At 43.3% G+C, this 18,398-nt stretch overlaps 1 protein-coding gene across 1 annotated transcript in view; it reads left to right on the top strand.

The window, feature by feature from the left end:
- Positions 1–6,189: 6,189 nt before the first annotated feature.
- The window catches only part of tesca (tescalcin a), a 28,613-nt gene continuing 16,404 nt past the window's right edge, over positions 6,190–18,398 (top strand). The window contains exons 1-3 of the mRNA XM_028824758.2: positions 6,190–6,423; positions 16,653–16,722; positions 17,830–17,910. Of these exons, the coding sequence (XP_028680591.1) occupies positions 6,360–6,423; positions 16,653–16,722; positions 17,830–17,910 (215 nt within the window). The 5' untranslated portion in view covers positions 6,190–6,359. The remainder of the gene's footprint in view (positions 6,424–16,652; positions 16,723–17,829; positions 17,911–18,398) is intronic.

Raw genomic sequence — 18,398 nt, 5'->3', positions numbered from 1 at the left:
TACTTCTTCCACTACGACTTTTTTCTTTTGTTTTCTTCATTCTTTGCGGAGATTTTAGTTAGGTGGGGCATAAAATGGTGTTGGATAGTTGTTTTTTTTTTAATCTGTATGATCAGCAGTCTTACTATTATTTACTGTTCCTGTCATAATTGTGGGACCAAATTCTTCACTGAGTCAAATGATAATGAGAATTAGAAAAATTATATCTTTACGGGGGGGAGAAATGGGCGACTCTTGGCATTGGAATACTCATTTAACACAATTAGAGCGACTGCAGGTGAACGGATGCATACGCCTAACAATTGTGTTCACTTTCAGTCACTTTGTCTCTCAGGTTTCCCACAATGCACCTCCTGGAAACTTTTTTTTTTCTTCATTAACTTCTTTAACTGATTAATCAACTATCTGTCCAAATCAAAGTGCTTTTGCTGTAAATTACAAAACTTCATTATGATTTCAGTGTTTCTTCATAGACACATTTGTCAGATACATTCAACTTGACTTTTTTTTCTTAATGTGGTTGACTGCAAAAACAAGCCACAAGGTGGCAGCAAAAAAGCGGCCTCATTAATAGCCCTGCTGGTTTTAAAGCATACAGATGCAACAGCATAATACATTTTATTTATATAGCGCCTTACATAATAATAATGCATCTTAATAAAAAAATTTAGTCATTTTAAATTTTAATATTTTTAATAATTAACTTGACTTTTTTTCCTAATTTAGTTGGCTGCAGTGCACAAACAAGCCACAACGGCAGCACCCTCATTAGTATCACTGCTGGTTTTTAAGCCTACCGACCAACAGCATAATAATAATAATAATAATACTTTTTATTTATATGTCGCTTTACAAATTAATATTTTTTTAATAAATTACTATTTTTTAATTTTAATAATTTTGTAAAAATTGTAATAATAATAACTTAATGTGACTTTTTTCTTACTAATACCATTGGCTGCAGAGCAAAGCAAGCCACAAGGTGGCAGCAAAAAAAGCACCCGCATTAGTATGGCTGTTGGTTTTTAAGCCTACAGGCCATCAGCAAAATAATACATTTTATTTATACAGCACCTTACTTCATAATAATAGTAATACATTTTATTTTTATAGCACCTTACATAATTATAATAGTAATACATCCATCCATCCATTTTCCAACCCGCTGAATCCTAACTACAGGGTCACGGGGGTCTGCTGGAGCCAATCCCAGCCAACACAGGGCACAAGGCAGGAACCAATCATGGGCAGGGTGCCAACCCACTGCAGGACACACACAAACACACCCACACACTAGGGCCAATTTAGAATTGCCAATGCACCTAACCTGCATGTCTTTGGACTGTGGGAGGAAACCCACGCAGACACGGGGAGAACATGCAAACTCCACACAGGGAGGACCCGGGAAGTGAACCTGGGTCTCCTAACTGCGAGGCAGCAGCGCTACCACTGCGCCACCGTGCCGCCATAGTAATACATTTTAATAGAAAGTTTAAAAAATTTGAAATATTAATTTTTTAAAGAATTTTAATAATTAACTTTGTTTCTTAATGTAGTTGGCTGCAGTGCAAAAACCAGCCACAAGGTGGCAGCAAAGGTGGCACCCTCATTAGTATCCCTGTTGGTTTTAAAGCCAACAAATATGCAACAATATAATACGTTTTATTTACATTGCGCCTTACATAATAATACATTTTAATTAAAAAGTAATTATTTTAAACTAATATTTTTAATAATTGTAATATTAATGTAACTTGACTTTTTTAATATACTTGGATGCAGTGCAAAAACAAGCCACAAGGTGGCAGCAAGAGAAGTACCCTTATTAGTATCCCTGTTGGTTTTAAAACCTACAGTTACAACAGCATAATAATCATACATTTTATTTATATAGAGCCTTACATAATACATTTTAATAAAAAAATTTAATTTTAATAATGTTAAACAATTTTAATACAATTATTAAACTTTTTTCTTAATAATGCAGTTGGCTGCAGTGCAAAACCAAGCCACAAGGTGGCAGCAAAAGATCACCCTCATTATTATCACTGTTGGTTTTAAAGCCCACAAACACAACATAATAATATATTTTATTTATATAGCGCCCTACATAATATTAATACATTATAATAATTTTTTTTATAATTTTAATAATAATAATTTAACTTAATTTTTTTTAATAATGTACTTGGCTGCAGTATAAAAACTAGCCACAAGGTGGCAGTAAAAAAGTATCCTTATTAGTATCCCTGTTGGTGTTCAAGTCTACAGACCAACAGCATAATAATACATTTTATTTATATAGCGCCTTACATCATTATTATAATACATTTTAATAGAAAAATTTAATTTTAAATTTTAATATTTTTTAATAATACATTGTATTTATATAATGCTCAAGGCACTTGTTAACAAGTAGAAATGTTTTCATTGTGTTCAAAATTTACACAAAATCTTTAAAGCCAGCGCTTCTTGACTTTCCCTGTGCCTGTGTCATGAGAGGTGCTGTGTGCTCTTCCATAAGCGAGTAATCCACATGCAAATCTGGCTGTAAGACGTTTGTAATGGGTGGCTGGTCCTCGCAGCATTACACTGAACAGTCAAACTCTTACAGAAGTCAGCTGCTGCCAGTTGTGGCCTCGTGTTTTGCACCCCATCACAGAGGTGGCTGGCATGGCAGGGTCTGCAATGATGGCCTGCTCTTTCAGAGTAAAGAACTCATTGCCATAGAGAAGCCGCTGCTGAAGTCCCTCACAAAGCGTTGCCCTGAGCGCAAACGGGCACATTCTCAAGTGTCAGGTTGAAATACAAGAAAGGTGGCTTGTGTGGCCATGACTCAGCCTATGGAGTCACCACAATGAAAAGTGTTGGAACGCTCTTGAGGTTTCAGGGCCGTTGTTGTAAGTTTGGAGGCCTGGCCCATTGTCTCTGATCCTAATGAGAATTCTTTACGTTACTACTCAAAGATGTCTTTCAGTTTTATTTATACCACAGATTCAAAGCGTCTATGGGCAGGACATGCTGAGGTGTGGGACAGAAATGAAGGAATGGACCCCGACTGTGCAGACACAAAGCGTCCATCGGACACACAGGTGAGCAGCACCATGGCTTTCTGCCGTTCTCTGGGCTCGGAAAGGCCTGCACCGGCATTGAGGGGGTCTTTTTAAACATTGGCAGCTACAGCTGAGATGCTGTACTTTTTTCCTGTTTTCCTTGATATTGTGTTAACATGACACCAAGTACAAAGAGGATTGATTGACCATTCATTTTCTTTATCTAGAGTGAGAAGTCTTCATCTCCTAAATGTAAGGCTGGCTTCAATGGAGGACCGGCTATGCTGGGAACCGGTTAGTCAGGTCAGGTGTGGTGACCACCTCAGGCTTTGACACACAGCATTCAGTAAAGCCCCCCACGCACTAGCCACAGCTAAAATGTCTGCTTTCTTTCATTTTTTCACAGGCAGAGGACCACATTGAGGGACCTCATGGAGCAGCTGAACCAACAAATGAAACAAGAATCCACGAGGCTGGTGACGTGTAGTCTTTACAAAGGAGTCGGTGAACAGTGACACGCCGATATCAGGTAAATTGAGTCTTTTACAGACGAAAAGGAGGCCACCACGCTCGCCAAGATGTGTCGCCATTTGGCACATTTGTTATTTATAAATGGTTTCATCTCATGGTGTCTTGCAAAGTGGAAAGACAAAAGTTTCTGATATTTGTAGCAACAGGTTTGGAAAGGAAGACCACAGCAGTACAAAGACAACAGGGTCAAAAATGAAGACAACTGAGCAGAACACACCTTCTTATTGCCCCCCAAACCAGCCAGAAACCCACCCCCCATTTCAGGGTACCTCCTCTTTTCTTCCTTCCACTATTGATTATTTTCCTGACGCAGTCCGCCCTCTCCACTAGACTCGGCCCCTCAGCCGCCAGGATGCCCCCGTCCCACTCAATAGTGGCCGATGCTATACGACGGCATATGATGTCAAAAATGGCCTTTTAAAACACAAACAAACTCTTGCTGTCCGTGTCGCACAGGCCACATGTCCATCGTCCAGTCGTGTGCTCAACCAGGCTGACACTACACCTTCACCTCAGGAACAATGAAGCCGCAGTCACTCTCTGTGTGCTCTCAGACAACCGGCGCTCTACGCCTTGGAAATGACCTTCAGGGGGAATACTTTGTTGTTTTTTGCTTTTGCTTTTAAAATTTTTGATTGCATTCCATTTTTGTTTTCTTACTTGGATGCAAATGTTTGCCTTTATTGTGTGTGTGAATTTAAATATTCCTCTTGTCTCAGTGAATTCAAGACCAGGCCTCAGCGTGTGATTGATTTTTTTGTGGTAGATACAGAATGCTGAGTAGCATAAGCAATGCTGGGAATTGGACGGATCCACGAATCGCTGCCAGCTTCTTCAGCACACTCTGCAGGACGTGGTGAGCTTTTATCATTATCAGATCTATGGACGTGGCTTTAATACCCAATCAGGTTATTATGCATGATGGCTTTATGTGATCTTTATATTCAGTTCTTTCTGAGTCCACCACTTGCCTCCGAGAGACACCCGTGTTCAGTTAAGTGGGATTCTCATTTACCCAGGTGTATGTGGTGGCGCCCTCTGAAATCCACCTGCAGCTAAACCTGCTTGGGCCCGGCCAGTACTTGGATTGGAGGCCATTAACAGAAAGCTTTAGTCACCGCTGGAGGAGATGGTGGTTTGGGGGGGGGGTCTTCACATACCCTGTGATCTGTGTGTGGCTCCTAATGTCCCAGTGCAGTGATAGGCAACCTGCCCTGTGCTGTAAAAATGGCGCCGTCCTTCAGATGAGACGTAAAACTCGGGTGCTGACTCTCTGTGGTCATAAAAGCTCCCTGGGCATCTTTTGAAAAGAGGGGGGTGTACCTCAATGTCCTGGATAAATTGCCCATTCTGGACCCCCTAATCATCCCCTTTCTCTGACTATCTCTCTCACCTCTTCATTACCTCATAGCTAATGTGTGATGGGCATAATAGCACAAGAATGGCAGCCATCGTTCATCCAGGTGGATTCTGCAAATTGGTGCTGCTTGAAGTGGCTCAATGACTACGAAGTCAGTTTAGAAGAGTGCTATTGCTCTATCTATCAATCATATAGTGCCTTTCATGTCTGTCTGCCTGTCTATCTATCATATAGTGCCTTTCATGTCTGTCTGTCTGCCTGTCTATCTATCTCAATCATATAGTGCCTTTCATATCTATCTATCAGATGTGAAAGGCACTATATGATAATCTGTTATACCTTTCACATCTCTCAATTGATCTATTATATAATGTATTTCTCTCTATCTTAAAGTGCCTTTCATGTCTTTTCCTACATTATCTATTAGATCGATTGACAGATGTGAAAGGCACTATATATCTGTTATATAGTGCCCTTCATATCTATATACTTATCTGTTTATTGTATAGTGTCTCTGCGGTGGGTTGGCACCCTGCCCGGGATTGGTTCCTGCCTTGTGCCCTGTGTTGGCTGGGATTGGCTCCAGCAGACCCCCGTGACCCTGTGTTCGGATTCAGCGGGTTGGAAAATGGATGGATGGATAGTGTCTTCTATATCTATCTATCTATCTAGAATACAAAGACTGTACAGTATAAAAAGGAGCAGATGCAGGGATAGCTCGCTCAGTTCTGTCCACACCTGTGTGCGTGCCGTCATACTTTTTTTTATAAGAGAAAATATTACGAAATACGAGCAAAGTTGTCAAAGATACGCTGAAGAAAACAAATCTGTGGCTTTAAGTAAACACAACATACCTTCAGCATTCTAAATCCAAAACTATTTGATTGTCTGGGATTAATTTTAGAAAATGGCTCGTGTTCACCGAGTAGTCCATTTACATGCAGGAGTGTGCTACTGACTAATAGACCGATGCCTACGAAAACGAGAAATACTGGATCGCGTGCTCAAACCCCACCTAACTTCAGGCGTCTTTCTTTTTTTCCTCGACAGTTTCTTCGAAAGTCAAGTGTGCATTGCATCACACGTATTAGAAGTTGAAAGCAAATATTTGGAATGCAACACTTCAAAAAAAAAAAAAACCGCATATTGTATTGCAGGATCACAGATGTAGAACAAGTGCCTGGCCAGACACGCCCGAGATCCCCGCGCTGACTGTCCATCAGAAGTTTGTTTGCATGTCGCCGATGCGAACTTGATAGGCACTAGGACCCGGGCGCTAAGCGTCTGCTCTCAACTTGCGACTCGGAGAGTCCCGGGGAGCCGTGCAGTTGCGGATCACTCCCTCACGGATTCGCGACGTAGACTCGCATTCTCGTTCGCTGCTGCTGCCGACCGACTCACAGCCGCTGTGTGCAATGGGAGCCTCTCACTCCGGACCCGATACGAGGGAGCTGCGGGAGCTGTCCGAGAAGACGGGGTGTAAGTAGTCAGAGTGGGTCCGCGGTTACTCGACTTTTGGGTGCCACTTTATGTTGTCCTCAACCTGCCGCGCACATCTCTCTCTGTAGGCTCGTTCTGTGGAGCTGTCCAGTCCGAGCCGGTTCTGAAACGATTGCTGCTCATTATTTTGGGAGTTAATTGGCGCCCTCCGTTTCGCGCTTTTTACTTCCTGATTGACTTTAATTTAAGTGTCGCAGGTAAACCCGCTATGAGGTTTAATTCTGGAGTTCATTTCGGTTTTTATGAAAATGTCAGTAAATGTAGTGTTTGGCTGAGTGGAGGGGAGAGGCGAGATGTTTGTTGTGTTTGAGGCATTTTAAAACCAAAGAGTGGGAGTAGATAGTGGGGACAGAAAGGCGGCAGATTGTCGTGCCAGGACTTCAAGACATTGTGTTGGATACTCAAACTTTAACTTTCTCTGCCCTGTTTTTTTCCCACTTCAACTTTCTATTAGTTATTTTCATTACTTTTCCAATTATTGCACCGGCAGGTGAAGTGACTTCTTCATGGTCACACACACTGGCAGTAGTGGGATTTGAACCCAAAGCCTCAGGGTTTGAGTTTAAAGCCTTAAGCACTATGGCACACTGCCAGCCTAATAAGTAAGTAATGAGTCTTGCCCAATATCCTGGCCTGCCCGCTAGCACTGATCACTGGAACAACACTCACCTGCAGCGGGTGACCTGCCCACCCCTTACACCTGTTGGTGGTCTGTTCATCCTTATGGCACAAGTGGAACTCGGGCATCCTCATTTAAACTGTATTGTGTGTCCGGATCTAGTGTATCGCCATCCTGCTCCCCTCCCTCCATATTTAAAGAGCAAGTCATTTATGCTGATGAAATCAAAGCGATTTGTGATGTGCCTTAATATTTTTTTTTTTATGAATGGCTTTTTTATTTTTGAACTTTTAAAAGCATCCAGAAAATAAGTTTCTCGTAAAGGTTGTCTGTCTTGTTTAAATGTTCGATGTCCTCAGTCCGATTCAATTTACAGTCAATCGGAAACCCCTCTGCCGGAGCCTGCCAAGTCTAACGGAGCGCAGAAAGTCGGACATTCTTTAGGAAAGGGCAGCAGATGGATGGACAAAAGGACAATGACGGCAGCCTTTTATTTCATTTTACGTCTTGGAGTATTAGGTTTTGGGCTGGGGAGACCTCTCTGCGAAGCCTGCATGTTCTCTGGTGTTTCCAGTCTCGCTCCTCTCACACTTGGTATCGTCTGTCTTTGCGCTCTTAAATTGAGTTTGTGTGCCTAGTGATGTGGTCTTATGATTCCCCCCAAAGTTAGGAGTTTAAATGGAAGCACATTTAAATGGCGGTTCACTTTATTCCAATCCTGTTTGTGACGATGATGAAGGTTATCCCCGTATCCATGGGTCCATTTCAATAAGTTTCCTTTCAAGAGTCCTTAATGAAGGCAAATGATGCCAGGCTTTTTGTTTATGGACCTGCCACTCATGCCCTCATCTTGTAGAGTTACAGTAAAATTGGATTTGTAAAATTCTAATGGGACCCTAAGTCCCATTCACTCCAACTGCCAGCAAGACTAAAAACAATGCATGCAGTACAGGGAAAGTGGTGAACACTCGCCAGACCACCACTATCGCCTCCAATCACATGGGTGGTCTTCTCTCCTGTTTCTCCACTTCCTTGCTAGGCAAGTCCATAACTCCACTGAACTTCCAACTCCAAGATCACCTGGCTGAGGGTTTCTTTCAAGGCGTAGCTCTCGACTAGCGGTGGTGCCGAGTTATCCCTCCCCTGTGGGAGGCCTATAACCATCTCATTGAAGGGGACGGGCCACCCATATTTCACTGGTAACTGGGAAGAGATTCCTACTGCTCCCATGTGGCCGGGAGGACTAATAGTTGTTTTGGCCTCCTTTACTACTCCATCCAAGACGACCCCTCCATCTCCCAGATAGGACACTGGCCTTCTGTCTGGGCACTGGTCAAACCCAAGCTGCAAACAGAAGGAAAGAACTCCTTCAGGACCCTGCTGACCTTCACGCTGCATGATAGAATAGCTTATGCCTGGTGGGACTAAGTGTTTACATTGCTAATGAAGTGTCACTCATTGAGTGTGAATGAGCATCAAATTTGGAGAAATCCAAGGAATACACACTGATGATCTCCCAAAAAATGGAGCAGCTTTAAAGCACTAGAGCACTAACTTTGAGAGCACAGGTACTAAATTATAATCAATGTCAACGGTCATGAGCGTTGTTCACTGGTGGTAGGCACCTACTGGCTCATTTGTAAAGAACTGATAAGAACTGATAACGCGCCGTTGATAACAAACGTATCGGCTGCCCTTGCAGTTCCCCTTCTTCTCCTCGTTGCACATTAACACGACTAAGAAGGTTCTTGTGTAGGCATTCATATTTGGCAGGAGGGGTTGTTCATGCACTTTTGTTGCTACATTGTTGAAGTGGATGTGGAAAGCCCCCACAGGATGAATTTCAGGTCCTTTAGGACAACTTGCATGATGCTCAACAGGTACGCTGAACTAGTGATGACAATATCTACTGTATCACACAACAGATGCTTTAGAAGATGATGATGATGATTGATTGATCAATTGTGCTTTGCCAGGGAGTCACTGCTAGAGACTTGAAGTATTAACTTCATCCCTTTCTTTGCTACATTATTTTTTAAGAACCGAAAATCACTTGTCACACAATCTCACATCGATATGAACGTAAATGTTTTGATCTAATGGAGAGTGTCCAACATTTGTCCTACGGAGGTCATCACTAGAGAGAGAGAGAGCTCTAAAGTGCCCGCACCCATCACGTTTCCCCATAGTCACTTCACATTCATCAGGGTGCAAATCCATTTTATCTAGTGACGTGCCAGAGTCCCCAGTGCTGCTGGGAAAGAGAACGCCTCAGCCCTAGGCCTGTCCCAGTTACCAAGAGATCATACACCTCCACCCACCTGATACAGCTCATGCCAGGATACAAGAACAGAGACTCCTTCTGAAAGTTGAACCATGCAAATTGTGTCCTGACAATGAAAACCAACTCCTGGACTAACTCATTGTTCTTGCACAGATCCTTGATGGGTCCAGGGGGTTTACAGCCAGGTACCTTGTGGGCTGCTGCTGTGGTTGTAGCATCTGGAGTCTGAATTTGTGGTCGGAGAGTTGTGTTCACATACTTGGTGTTAAGTCAGAGCCATTCAGTATGAGTGTTGGACCAAAGGTGAGTCTTGTCATCTTGCTTCTTTATGACTTTTCCTGTTGAGGACATCAAGGAGTAGCTGAATTTGGGAGGGTTTGTCTGAGCTTTGCAGATGATGATGTCAGCAGGGTGTTTTATCTCGGGTGTGCACAGTAACAGTGGTCAGCTCCTTCAAATCTGCAATTGTGGTGCTCTCCTGGAAAAGAGTAGCTTGTTCTGTTCAAGTCAGGGGTGGGTAGCTGCCCCAAGGTGGAGGAGTTCATGTACCTTGGATGGGAGTGGGTGTTGTGAGATTGACCAGCAAGTCACTACAGCAGTAACAGTTTTGCAGATGTTGTTATACTAGACCGTGGGAGCTTAGTCTATGAACAAAGCGTTAGATTTACCGTACATCATCAGTCTACACCCCTAATGTCACCTACGGTCACCAAAGGAATGAGATCTTGAGTACATGCCACCACATCTGGGTTCCTGCACAAGATTGCTGGACTCACTCTACATAATGGAGGGCAATGAGAGGTCCTCAAAGCAGATTTACTGCTTCTCCAGATTGGGAAGAGCCCAGGTGATTTGAGCATATAGTTAGGAATCCTATGGATGCCTCCCTGAGGATGAACAAGACGCAGCCCCCTGGTTGAGCAGGACACACTTAATGGATTACTTATCTCGATGGTCCTGGGCATTTCCCAGTTAGAACTTGCTGAGGATAGGGAAGCCTGGCCAGCCCAGCGTGTTACTGCAGCAAACCTTACTAATGTAAATGGGGATGGTGATATGATGGGCAAAAGAACAGAGAGCAGGGCACCCAGTATCTATCTATCTATCTATCTATCTATCTATCTATCTATCTATCTATCTATCTATCATATAGTGCCTTTCATATCTATCTATCTATCTATCTATCTATCTATCTATCTATCTATCTATCGGGCCCGATCAGATGGGTGCATTGCTAGAAGTTTGTAAATGTCGGGACACATTGTGGCACCGCTTATTTTGACTAAGATCTACTTACTGTAGTGGATATTATTAAAAAAACATTTTTTAATAATTGTAATTTTGTTTAGCATATGGCAAAAATATTTTTTTACACTTACTCTTATACTGCATCTCCAGACCATAAAAATAATAATAATTAAGTCTGCCCATCATGTGGGGTCTTTGTCTTCCCTGGATGTTTTTATACAAAAAAAAAAAAAAAAAAAATCGCTCCTTCTTGAGAAATCTCCTCGTGGGTTTTGTTTACAGCAGCGTCGCTCCTTTGTCTAGAAGTAATGGTGGGATGAAGTTTATCACTACGAGGTTACGCAGAATGAATGCGAGTTTCAACTTGGTAAAGTCCGGGGACCATCAAGTGCGATTTGTAAAATTGCATGACGCCACGTCTGACTCCTAGCTATGCCCTCCCCTGTTTTCCTATCCTCATGCCAGCTTGTGATGTGCCAGTGCAGGTGTCCTCGTGTAAAGTAAGTTTTTAACGGGTGGCACTACAGCCCTAAAACCTGTACTGAGAGTGCCCCCTAACTTTGTAACCGTGGTAATCTCTGAATTCACTGTCGTAATCTTCTTTATTTATTTATCTGGTTTGTACAATGCTATATACTGTATACTCTGCCGTTCTTTCTTACATTCTGTAAGTGGCTTGAGTATGGGAAAGGCGCTATATAAATAAAATGTATTATTATTATTAATCGTTTGTGTGTCATCATCATGACGGAGTGGACGCCTCCAGCACAGAGTGCAATGTGATGCGAGTCAAAGACCAGGGAAGAGTGGAGTGCTGATCCTCCTGTTCTACTTGGCTAGCTGCTGCAGCGGGTTAAGAGATTTGCTTGGGGGCACGCAGTGTGTCAGGGGCAACGAGCGAACCAACATCCCTGTGGTTTGCAGTTAAGGCCCAGTGCCTGGCTGGACCCCGCCGAGAGCTTTGTAATGCACTAAGTGGGCTTGTGTGTCTTTTATCACGCAGACAGCCTTTACTTCGAAGGAGGCACAAGGAGGAGCAGCACGCCCGATTGTCCTTGAATCACAAAGAGCCCCTAATTAGTTTAGAACTGAGAGCCTCCATTAGTGCTGGAGGGCCGCCATTTCATTCTGGAATTCTTCCAGTGCGATTTTGGCATTAAGTGGACATGAACAGTAGCACAACCAAGCAGCTGGGAGGGAGGTAGGCAGACAGTTACGGCTCAGGACGATTTATGGATGTGTGCTGCTTACCCGCTGAGCAGGAGAAAGTGGATCAGACTGCAGGTTTGTTTAGCGGTGCCCTAAGATGTTGGTAGGTGGGCCTTACGTGATCCTGGTGGGGTTGGTGGCTCCAGGTCTGACGAGACTAAAAATGACCTCCCTAATCAAGGGGCCACTTTTTGAAGCTTCTTGTGCCGGAGCGGTGTCAAGTCAGGGAGGTCTGCACCACGGCCATCTCCTCCAGTGTTAGCGTGGCGTCCATAAGGCGTGGGCTGCCCTCAAGGAAGAAGGAGGTTAGAGGTTGCCAGCTTAGCCCTGCTTCTGATCTGCACAAAGAGTCCTGCTGTGTAACTTTAGGGTGGTGTAGGCTGAGCGAACATTAAAGTTTGTGAGAAAACAAAGTGGTTGCTCCACCAAGATGAGACTCTGGATAGCTGCAAGCTGGGGCCTGCCCATGGCCCCGGGCCACTGTGTCCTCTCGCTGGACGCTTAAAGCTTGTAACAAAAGGTGGAGGCAGCAGCACGGCACGCCTTCGGTGTGGAGTGTGGCCCTTCTTATCTTTCATCTCTGTGCCTTAGTTGCGTCATTTGTTTAGCTGACTATTGGGAGGCTAGGAGGCGTGGTGGTCCCTTAACTGTCCCTCGAGAGCCGCTGTATTTATCACTGCCGTCTTTCCTTTTTCATACTGTATCATGTCGCATGCCGCCATTTTGCTGGAAGATTTCCGACCCCCACGTTAGTCAGCCTCATTGCATTGCCACCCTGGTTGAGGTGTTTGTCCACTCCCAGCTCCAGAGTCCAATCTGGTCACTCATTATGTGGAGTCTTTGTTCTCCTACGGTCTCCTCCTTGCAGTTTAGAGAAGACTGAATTGACCCGGTGTGAGCAAGTGTCTCGTGTCCTGCCTTGTGCGCAGGGCCATCAGGATAGGCTTATTGTCACGTGAGTGCTCATCAATTTAAAAAAAATAATAATAATAATAACCACAAAAATAAATCAAATTGGTCCAAAAAAAAGTTCTGGTAAATAAGGAGCTTGAATGTCGAATGTCACCATTTGGCTGACATGTTTAGCCAGGGTGACTTTCAACATTTGAGATGCAGTTGGTTACATTTCTTTTTTAGAGGCAGGTGATGGTGTCAGTAGTGGGATATGAACAGACAACCTCCGAGTCTGAAGTCCAGAGTCTTAACCACTGCTGCACACTGCCTTTAGAATGGGAATAAAAACTGGAGAAGTGGCACCAGGCCAGAGGGTGAACCTGCAAACACCACAACAATAGTGACCAGAGTGGGCTTTGAACCCCATCTAGTGGAGCCAAGTGCTGCGCCGCCGTCATCCCAGCCACTGCAAATTTTCACAACTGCTTGTGCTGCACAGACGCACCGTGTAGTCTAACTGAGCCTGAAGAAACCCGTCGCGGAGGTTCCACAGCCGCCTTTATCTTGTCGGCGTTGTCATTGCGCCACACGCTTATCGTGTGGTTACTGCAGCTTTCAGTGATTATGAGGAAATCGACTTCCTTCTGGTTTTCTTTTTAGTCTGTGATTTAAATGTTTTGTAAAGACTGTAATGGTAGCAGACATTTGCCAATACACGTGGGTGGAAAACTTGGGCATTTGGATGGCAACTAAATTGGTAGCCTCGCCTTCAGGCCAGAGATCTCGGGTGTGTGTTGCTCTGCTCTGCTCTAGTCAAGTCAGCATAAAGAGACAATTTCATGCACACCTTAGGATGCCACACTGTGCACAGGCCATTTCTCAATGGCACTTTCCTGTGAAGCCCACTTCCCAATTGCAGGACTTGGCTGACACACTCCAGCACAAATGCCTGCTGGGAGTTTGTTTGTTTGTTTTCTATAAAAAAAATTTTCTTGAAATTTTCCCCAATTTAAATGATGCACACCAGTTGACAAGTGCATTGCAATGCATTACTACAAATGTGTGTGATGCGCCATCTGCTGGAGCGACAAACACACTACACGTGTCTCTGTTATATGCCATTCACAAGGTAGTCAGTCGTGCCCGATCAGTGTTGCAGGGTAAAAGTCATTAAGTGCAAAATTATTTGTACCATGATTAAATTTAGTAATAAAATGTTTTTTGTTATTTGTGCCACACGACGAATCGGGATTCGAACCCAGGTGGACAGTAGGTGGTGTTAGGTCCTAACTTTGTTCAGGCATCTGGGATCGAACCACCGACCAAGGGTAGTGTGCACTCTAACACCTGAGCTGTATGGATCTTGGTAATAAACATCATGAAAGTTGTTTCTAGTTTAAGTCATGTATGAAAGTGTTACATGCCATAAAATGAACGACTTATCTTTATCCAAATAAAATTATGAATCATTAACACAATCAATGCATACTTAACGAATACGTAAACTATGTTTATTCAAGTATTTAGAGCACGACAAAGTTGATTGCTGGAAGCAGCTCTTGCAGAGGCTCTTCAACGTGCGTCAGTGTTTCTTCGAAGTTGAGCTTGAATTTCAGACGCATTTGCTCGACTTTCTCGAGTTCGAATGCGATGTCGTTGACGCCTTGAATTTGCATCTTCCTCGTTTTCATGAAGTCTATTTTCTCGTAGTCTCTGTCGCTCTTGCTCTCTTCTTTCGACAATTTCACCTTCAGTTGCATTTAAACGATTCTCTCGTTGTCGTAAACGTTCTTGTTCTCTTCTCTCAACAATTTCAACTTGAGTTGCGTTTGACCGACTTTCTTGTTGCCGTTCACGTTCACGTCTTTCAGCAACTTCAATTTCAGTGGCAGTAGAACGTTTTTGTTGCAATCGCAGACGCTCAATCTCGTGAACCAATTGTGTTTGTTCTTCCGTGCGGTTGCTTCTGTAAGCTGCAACTCGTTGGCGTTCATTTCGTCTCTGCTGCGAGATTTGAACACTCTTTGCTGCTTGTCGTACTGCACGGCGCTGTTTATTCCACAGTTTTTGTTCTTCGGTAAAAATTCTTTTTGGTTTCTTCGGTTTTGGCAATTCTTGAGGTGTAGTTTGAGCACTTGAAATATCCAAAATCTTATTTCTTTTTGCATTTTCGTCTTCTTCGGTCGAGTGACTTCCTTCAGCTTTTCTTTTAATCCGATTGGTCACTCGCTTCCCAGTGCTTCGTTTTTTATTTTGTTGTTGAGGCAAATGTGCAAGATTCAAATTGTTTATGGTATTTTCTTGGGTTTCTTAGTCATTAAAATGCAAGCTTGTTTCTTTTTTAGTTGGTTGGTCCAAATTTTCAAAATTCGTAGAATATCAGCCAATCAAAACACTGATGTAAACGTACCAACCAACAGACAGACATGCTGAAATATATATATAGATATTATGGGAGTCATAAAAGCAGTGTAAGTTTGTGATGCGCCATCTGTTGGAATGTCAGAGACATAAGAGCCGGGCAGACACACAGACACTTCTCCTTTTAGAAAGGTGGATTGGGCATTCTAAACAAATAAATGCATTACTACAAATGTTTGATGTACCGTCTGTTGAAATGACAAATTCATTGCATTTTATTACTAGAAATGGGATATACAGATATACAGACACTTCTCCTTTCCTTAAGGCGAATTGGGCAATGCAGTGGCAATCCAATAATTATGGAAGATTAAATAAAATAAAAAAGAAGCACCAATGGGTGTCCATAATAAGAATGAAGAGGTGGGATATCTGCAGTACAGAAAGTATTTTGCAGTAACTTTACTACTGCTGGTTGATGCTTTGTGAACATATAGGAAAAATATAAAAAATATTTGTAATTTCAAAAAAACAATTCATTAGAAGGAATGTGAAGACGCTCCGACTTGAAGAGAATGGATTGTTTGTGTTCTGTGAGACAATATGAAGGTTAAAGCCTCTGGTAGAGTTGGTAAGTAATTGTTTCTTATTTGACTGCCACATTTTAAAATCTGTTTTAAAATATGTGAACATTTAGTCGCATAGTTTATTAATTTATTTTTAAAGGAGGGTTTCTGTGTGAACAAATTACGTTGTTTTTTACCCAAAGTTTGTAAAAGTATTGCTCAGGTTTTGCAGCACCATTTCTGTTACTGTGTAGTGTTGTATCCACGCTGTTTGCCAGGGTGTTGGTGGTAAAAAGTGAGGAACCCAACGTTGGCGACTGCTCTCCTGAAAAGCGTCGATATTCTTACTTTCTTTCCTTTTCAGAGTGGAAATAACGCTGTAACTTTGCCGATGCACAGCGACATGACTTTTCAAGGTCTGTTATGCTGTTTTCACCTGAAAAGAAAAACAAAATAAAACGCATGCAGCCAAACGGGCTTTCTGTGTATTTTCTTTTCTACCATTCAGCGTATTTATTTAAAGGCTTCTCTCTGGGAGTTGTTACCTCAGATTTAGCTATAAAGTACTCTGGCCCCGCCCAATTATGCAAACTAAGGCCCAATTGGCCAATCAGAGGAGTGACGCTGCAGTTTGGGGGGCTCGAAAGGTGCATTCGGCTGGCAGTTTGCTTGCCTGAAATGGACTAAATCAATACTGGGGCGGGATTTTGATTGTAACTGGGCTGTAACGTGCCTGTCAAATCTGAGGGGGTCTCAAACTCCGCATATTTCACTCCTGGCCACTTCCTCCACTGTCTCAGCAACTTGGATGTGAGGTGTAAGAGTCGAGACGAGAGGCACCTCTGGGGCTTATCTGTGAAATGAAGTTGCTGTCACAGTCGAAGTTCTGTACAATAAACATAAATGGCCTCCTTCCAGCTTTTTCCCCTCATGATTGTCTGCCATGACAACTGTATGATATTTGCATTCTACTTTAGGTAAACTAGTTTTGCTAACCCTACTTTTTTTAAAAAAACTTTTTCTGCAGTTTCCGTCGACCAGATTGAAAATCTCAACCGGCGATTTCAACAACTCAGCAAAAACAAGGAGACTCTTCGGTAAGTCCAGGATGCCCACCGTGTTGCTTTCGTGTGTCTAGTCAGCCCATGAGATGCTATACAATGGGGACTTTAGCTTGGACGCACAAATTGGCGAGATGTTAATGCCAGCTTCACACTCATTACTATCATGTTTACAGTGAAAATCATATGTGCAACAGGTCGCCAAGATTAGTGAGTGTAACAGCCTTAACTCAAAACTTGTGTCGTCCTTTCCAGAAAAGACCACCTCACCTTGAAACTTGTGTTGTACAGTGAAGCACACACTTAAACAATTGGCAGGTCAATTTTGGGCCACAGCACTTCGATCAAGACAACAGTGGAAACGACCCTCTTAGTCCCATACTGTTAAGCACTGACAAGCCAAGTGCCACTGTGAGGCAGGAAGGCTGCAATTTCAAGCCATACCTGCCCAGTGTTTTGGCTTTCTGGTGGATGTGAGGCTGGCCAGGTGCACTCCTGACACACCACAGCATAGTGCAGAGACAGAAGGTAACCCCGATGGCTTCCCCTGAACCCTAGTGATATCAGTGCCTTAGGTGACGTCCCATCTCCCTTTTAACATGCGCTCACAAGTATTTCAGTATTCCAGTGTGCCCAATTTGATTCATTTTTTAAGCCATGCCCAGCAAATGTCACTTTACACAAGGGCTGTAGCCCAGTAGCTGAGGTTTTAGGTTACAAAGCATAACGTTGTTGTAACTTCCCTGTGTGATGCAAGATAGTGCCCCAGCTCCCCAAGCTATTGTGGTACTCACTTTTGATTTAGGTGGCGCAGTGGTAGCGCTGCTGCCTCACAGTAGGGAGACCTGGGTTCGCATCCTGTGTCGTCCCTGTGTGGATTTTGCATGTTCTCACCGTGTCTGGATAGGTTTCCTCCCACAGTACAAAGACGTGCAGGTTAGGTGCATTGGCGATTCTAAATTGTGCCGTGTGTGTGTGTGTGTGTGCACCCTGCCTGGGGTTTGTTTCCTGCCTTGCACCCTGTGTTGGCTGGGATTGGCTCCAGCAGTCCCCCATGACACTGTGTTAGGATATAGCGGGTTGGATGATGACTGATGACTTTTGATTTGGGACTTTCCTTGACATGGCTGTTTTGCCCTGCAGAAGAGAAGACTTTGATAAAGTAACAGACCTGGATGTCAACCCCATCAGGGCCCAGATTATCGAGGCGTTCTTCGACAAGCGGTAAGTCCAAGGGCTGGTCGGTAACTTTGTTTCTCATCTCCATCACTGCAGGATTCCTCTAATAGCATTGTGCTTGGAGATCTCATCCCGGCCCATTGACTAGTGTTTCTTCTATGCATTATGCATCTGATTTTTAATGTCTTTACTGTCTCTTCATCTTCCTTCTTTTCAAGTACAATTAGAGTCCCAACCAGAGCTGTTCTATTTATCAGCCTTACCTTTGTCTACTCCAATTTGCAACTTGTCCAGCTTTATCATATTAAGATCCTGTTTCTTCCTACCATCCTTTTTATATTGTCCCCTCCTCCTCTTCTCCAAGGATCCCTATCTTTTTCGCTTTTCAGATTGCCTTATTTTCGTTGTATGGTCTCTCCTTTACCACATCATGTCTTTGCTCCAGTCTTTCTATATCCATTTTTCTTGGTCTCTTCTTGTGATGGTCTGCATTGGCTTCATGTCCTGTGGCAGCTTGAACCGAGAACCATTGA

Source organism: Erpetoichthys calabaricus, chromosome 18 (assembly GCF_900747795.2).
Source record: "Erpetoichthys calabaricus chromosome 18, fErpCal1.3, whole genome shotgun sequence".
NCBI lineage: Eukaryota > Metazoa > Chordata > Cladistia > Polypteriformes > Polypteridae > Erpetoichthys > Erpetoichthys calabaricus.
Note: the sequence above shows the minus strand (reverse complement) of the source record. Positions and strands in the feature narration are given on the sequence as shown.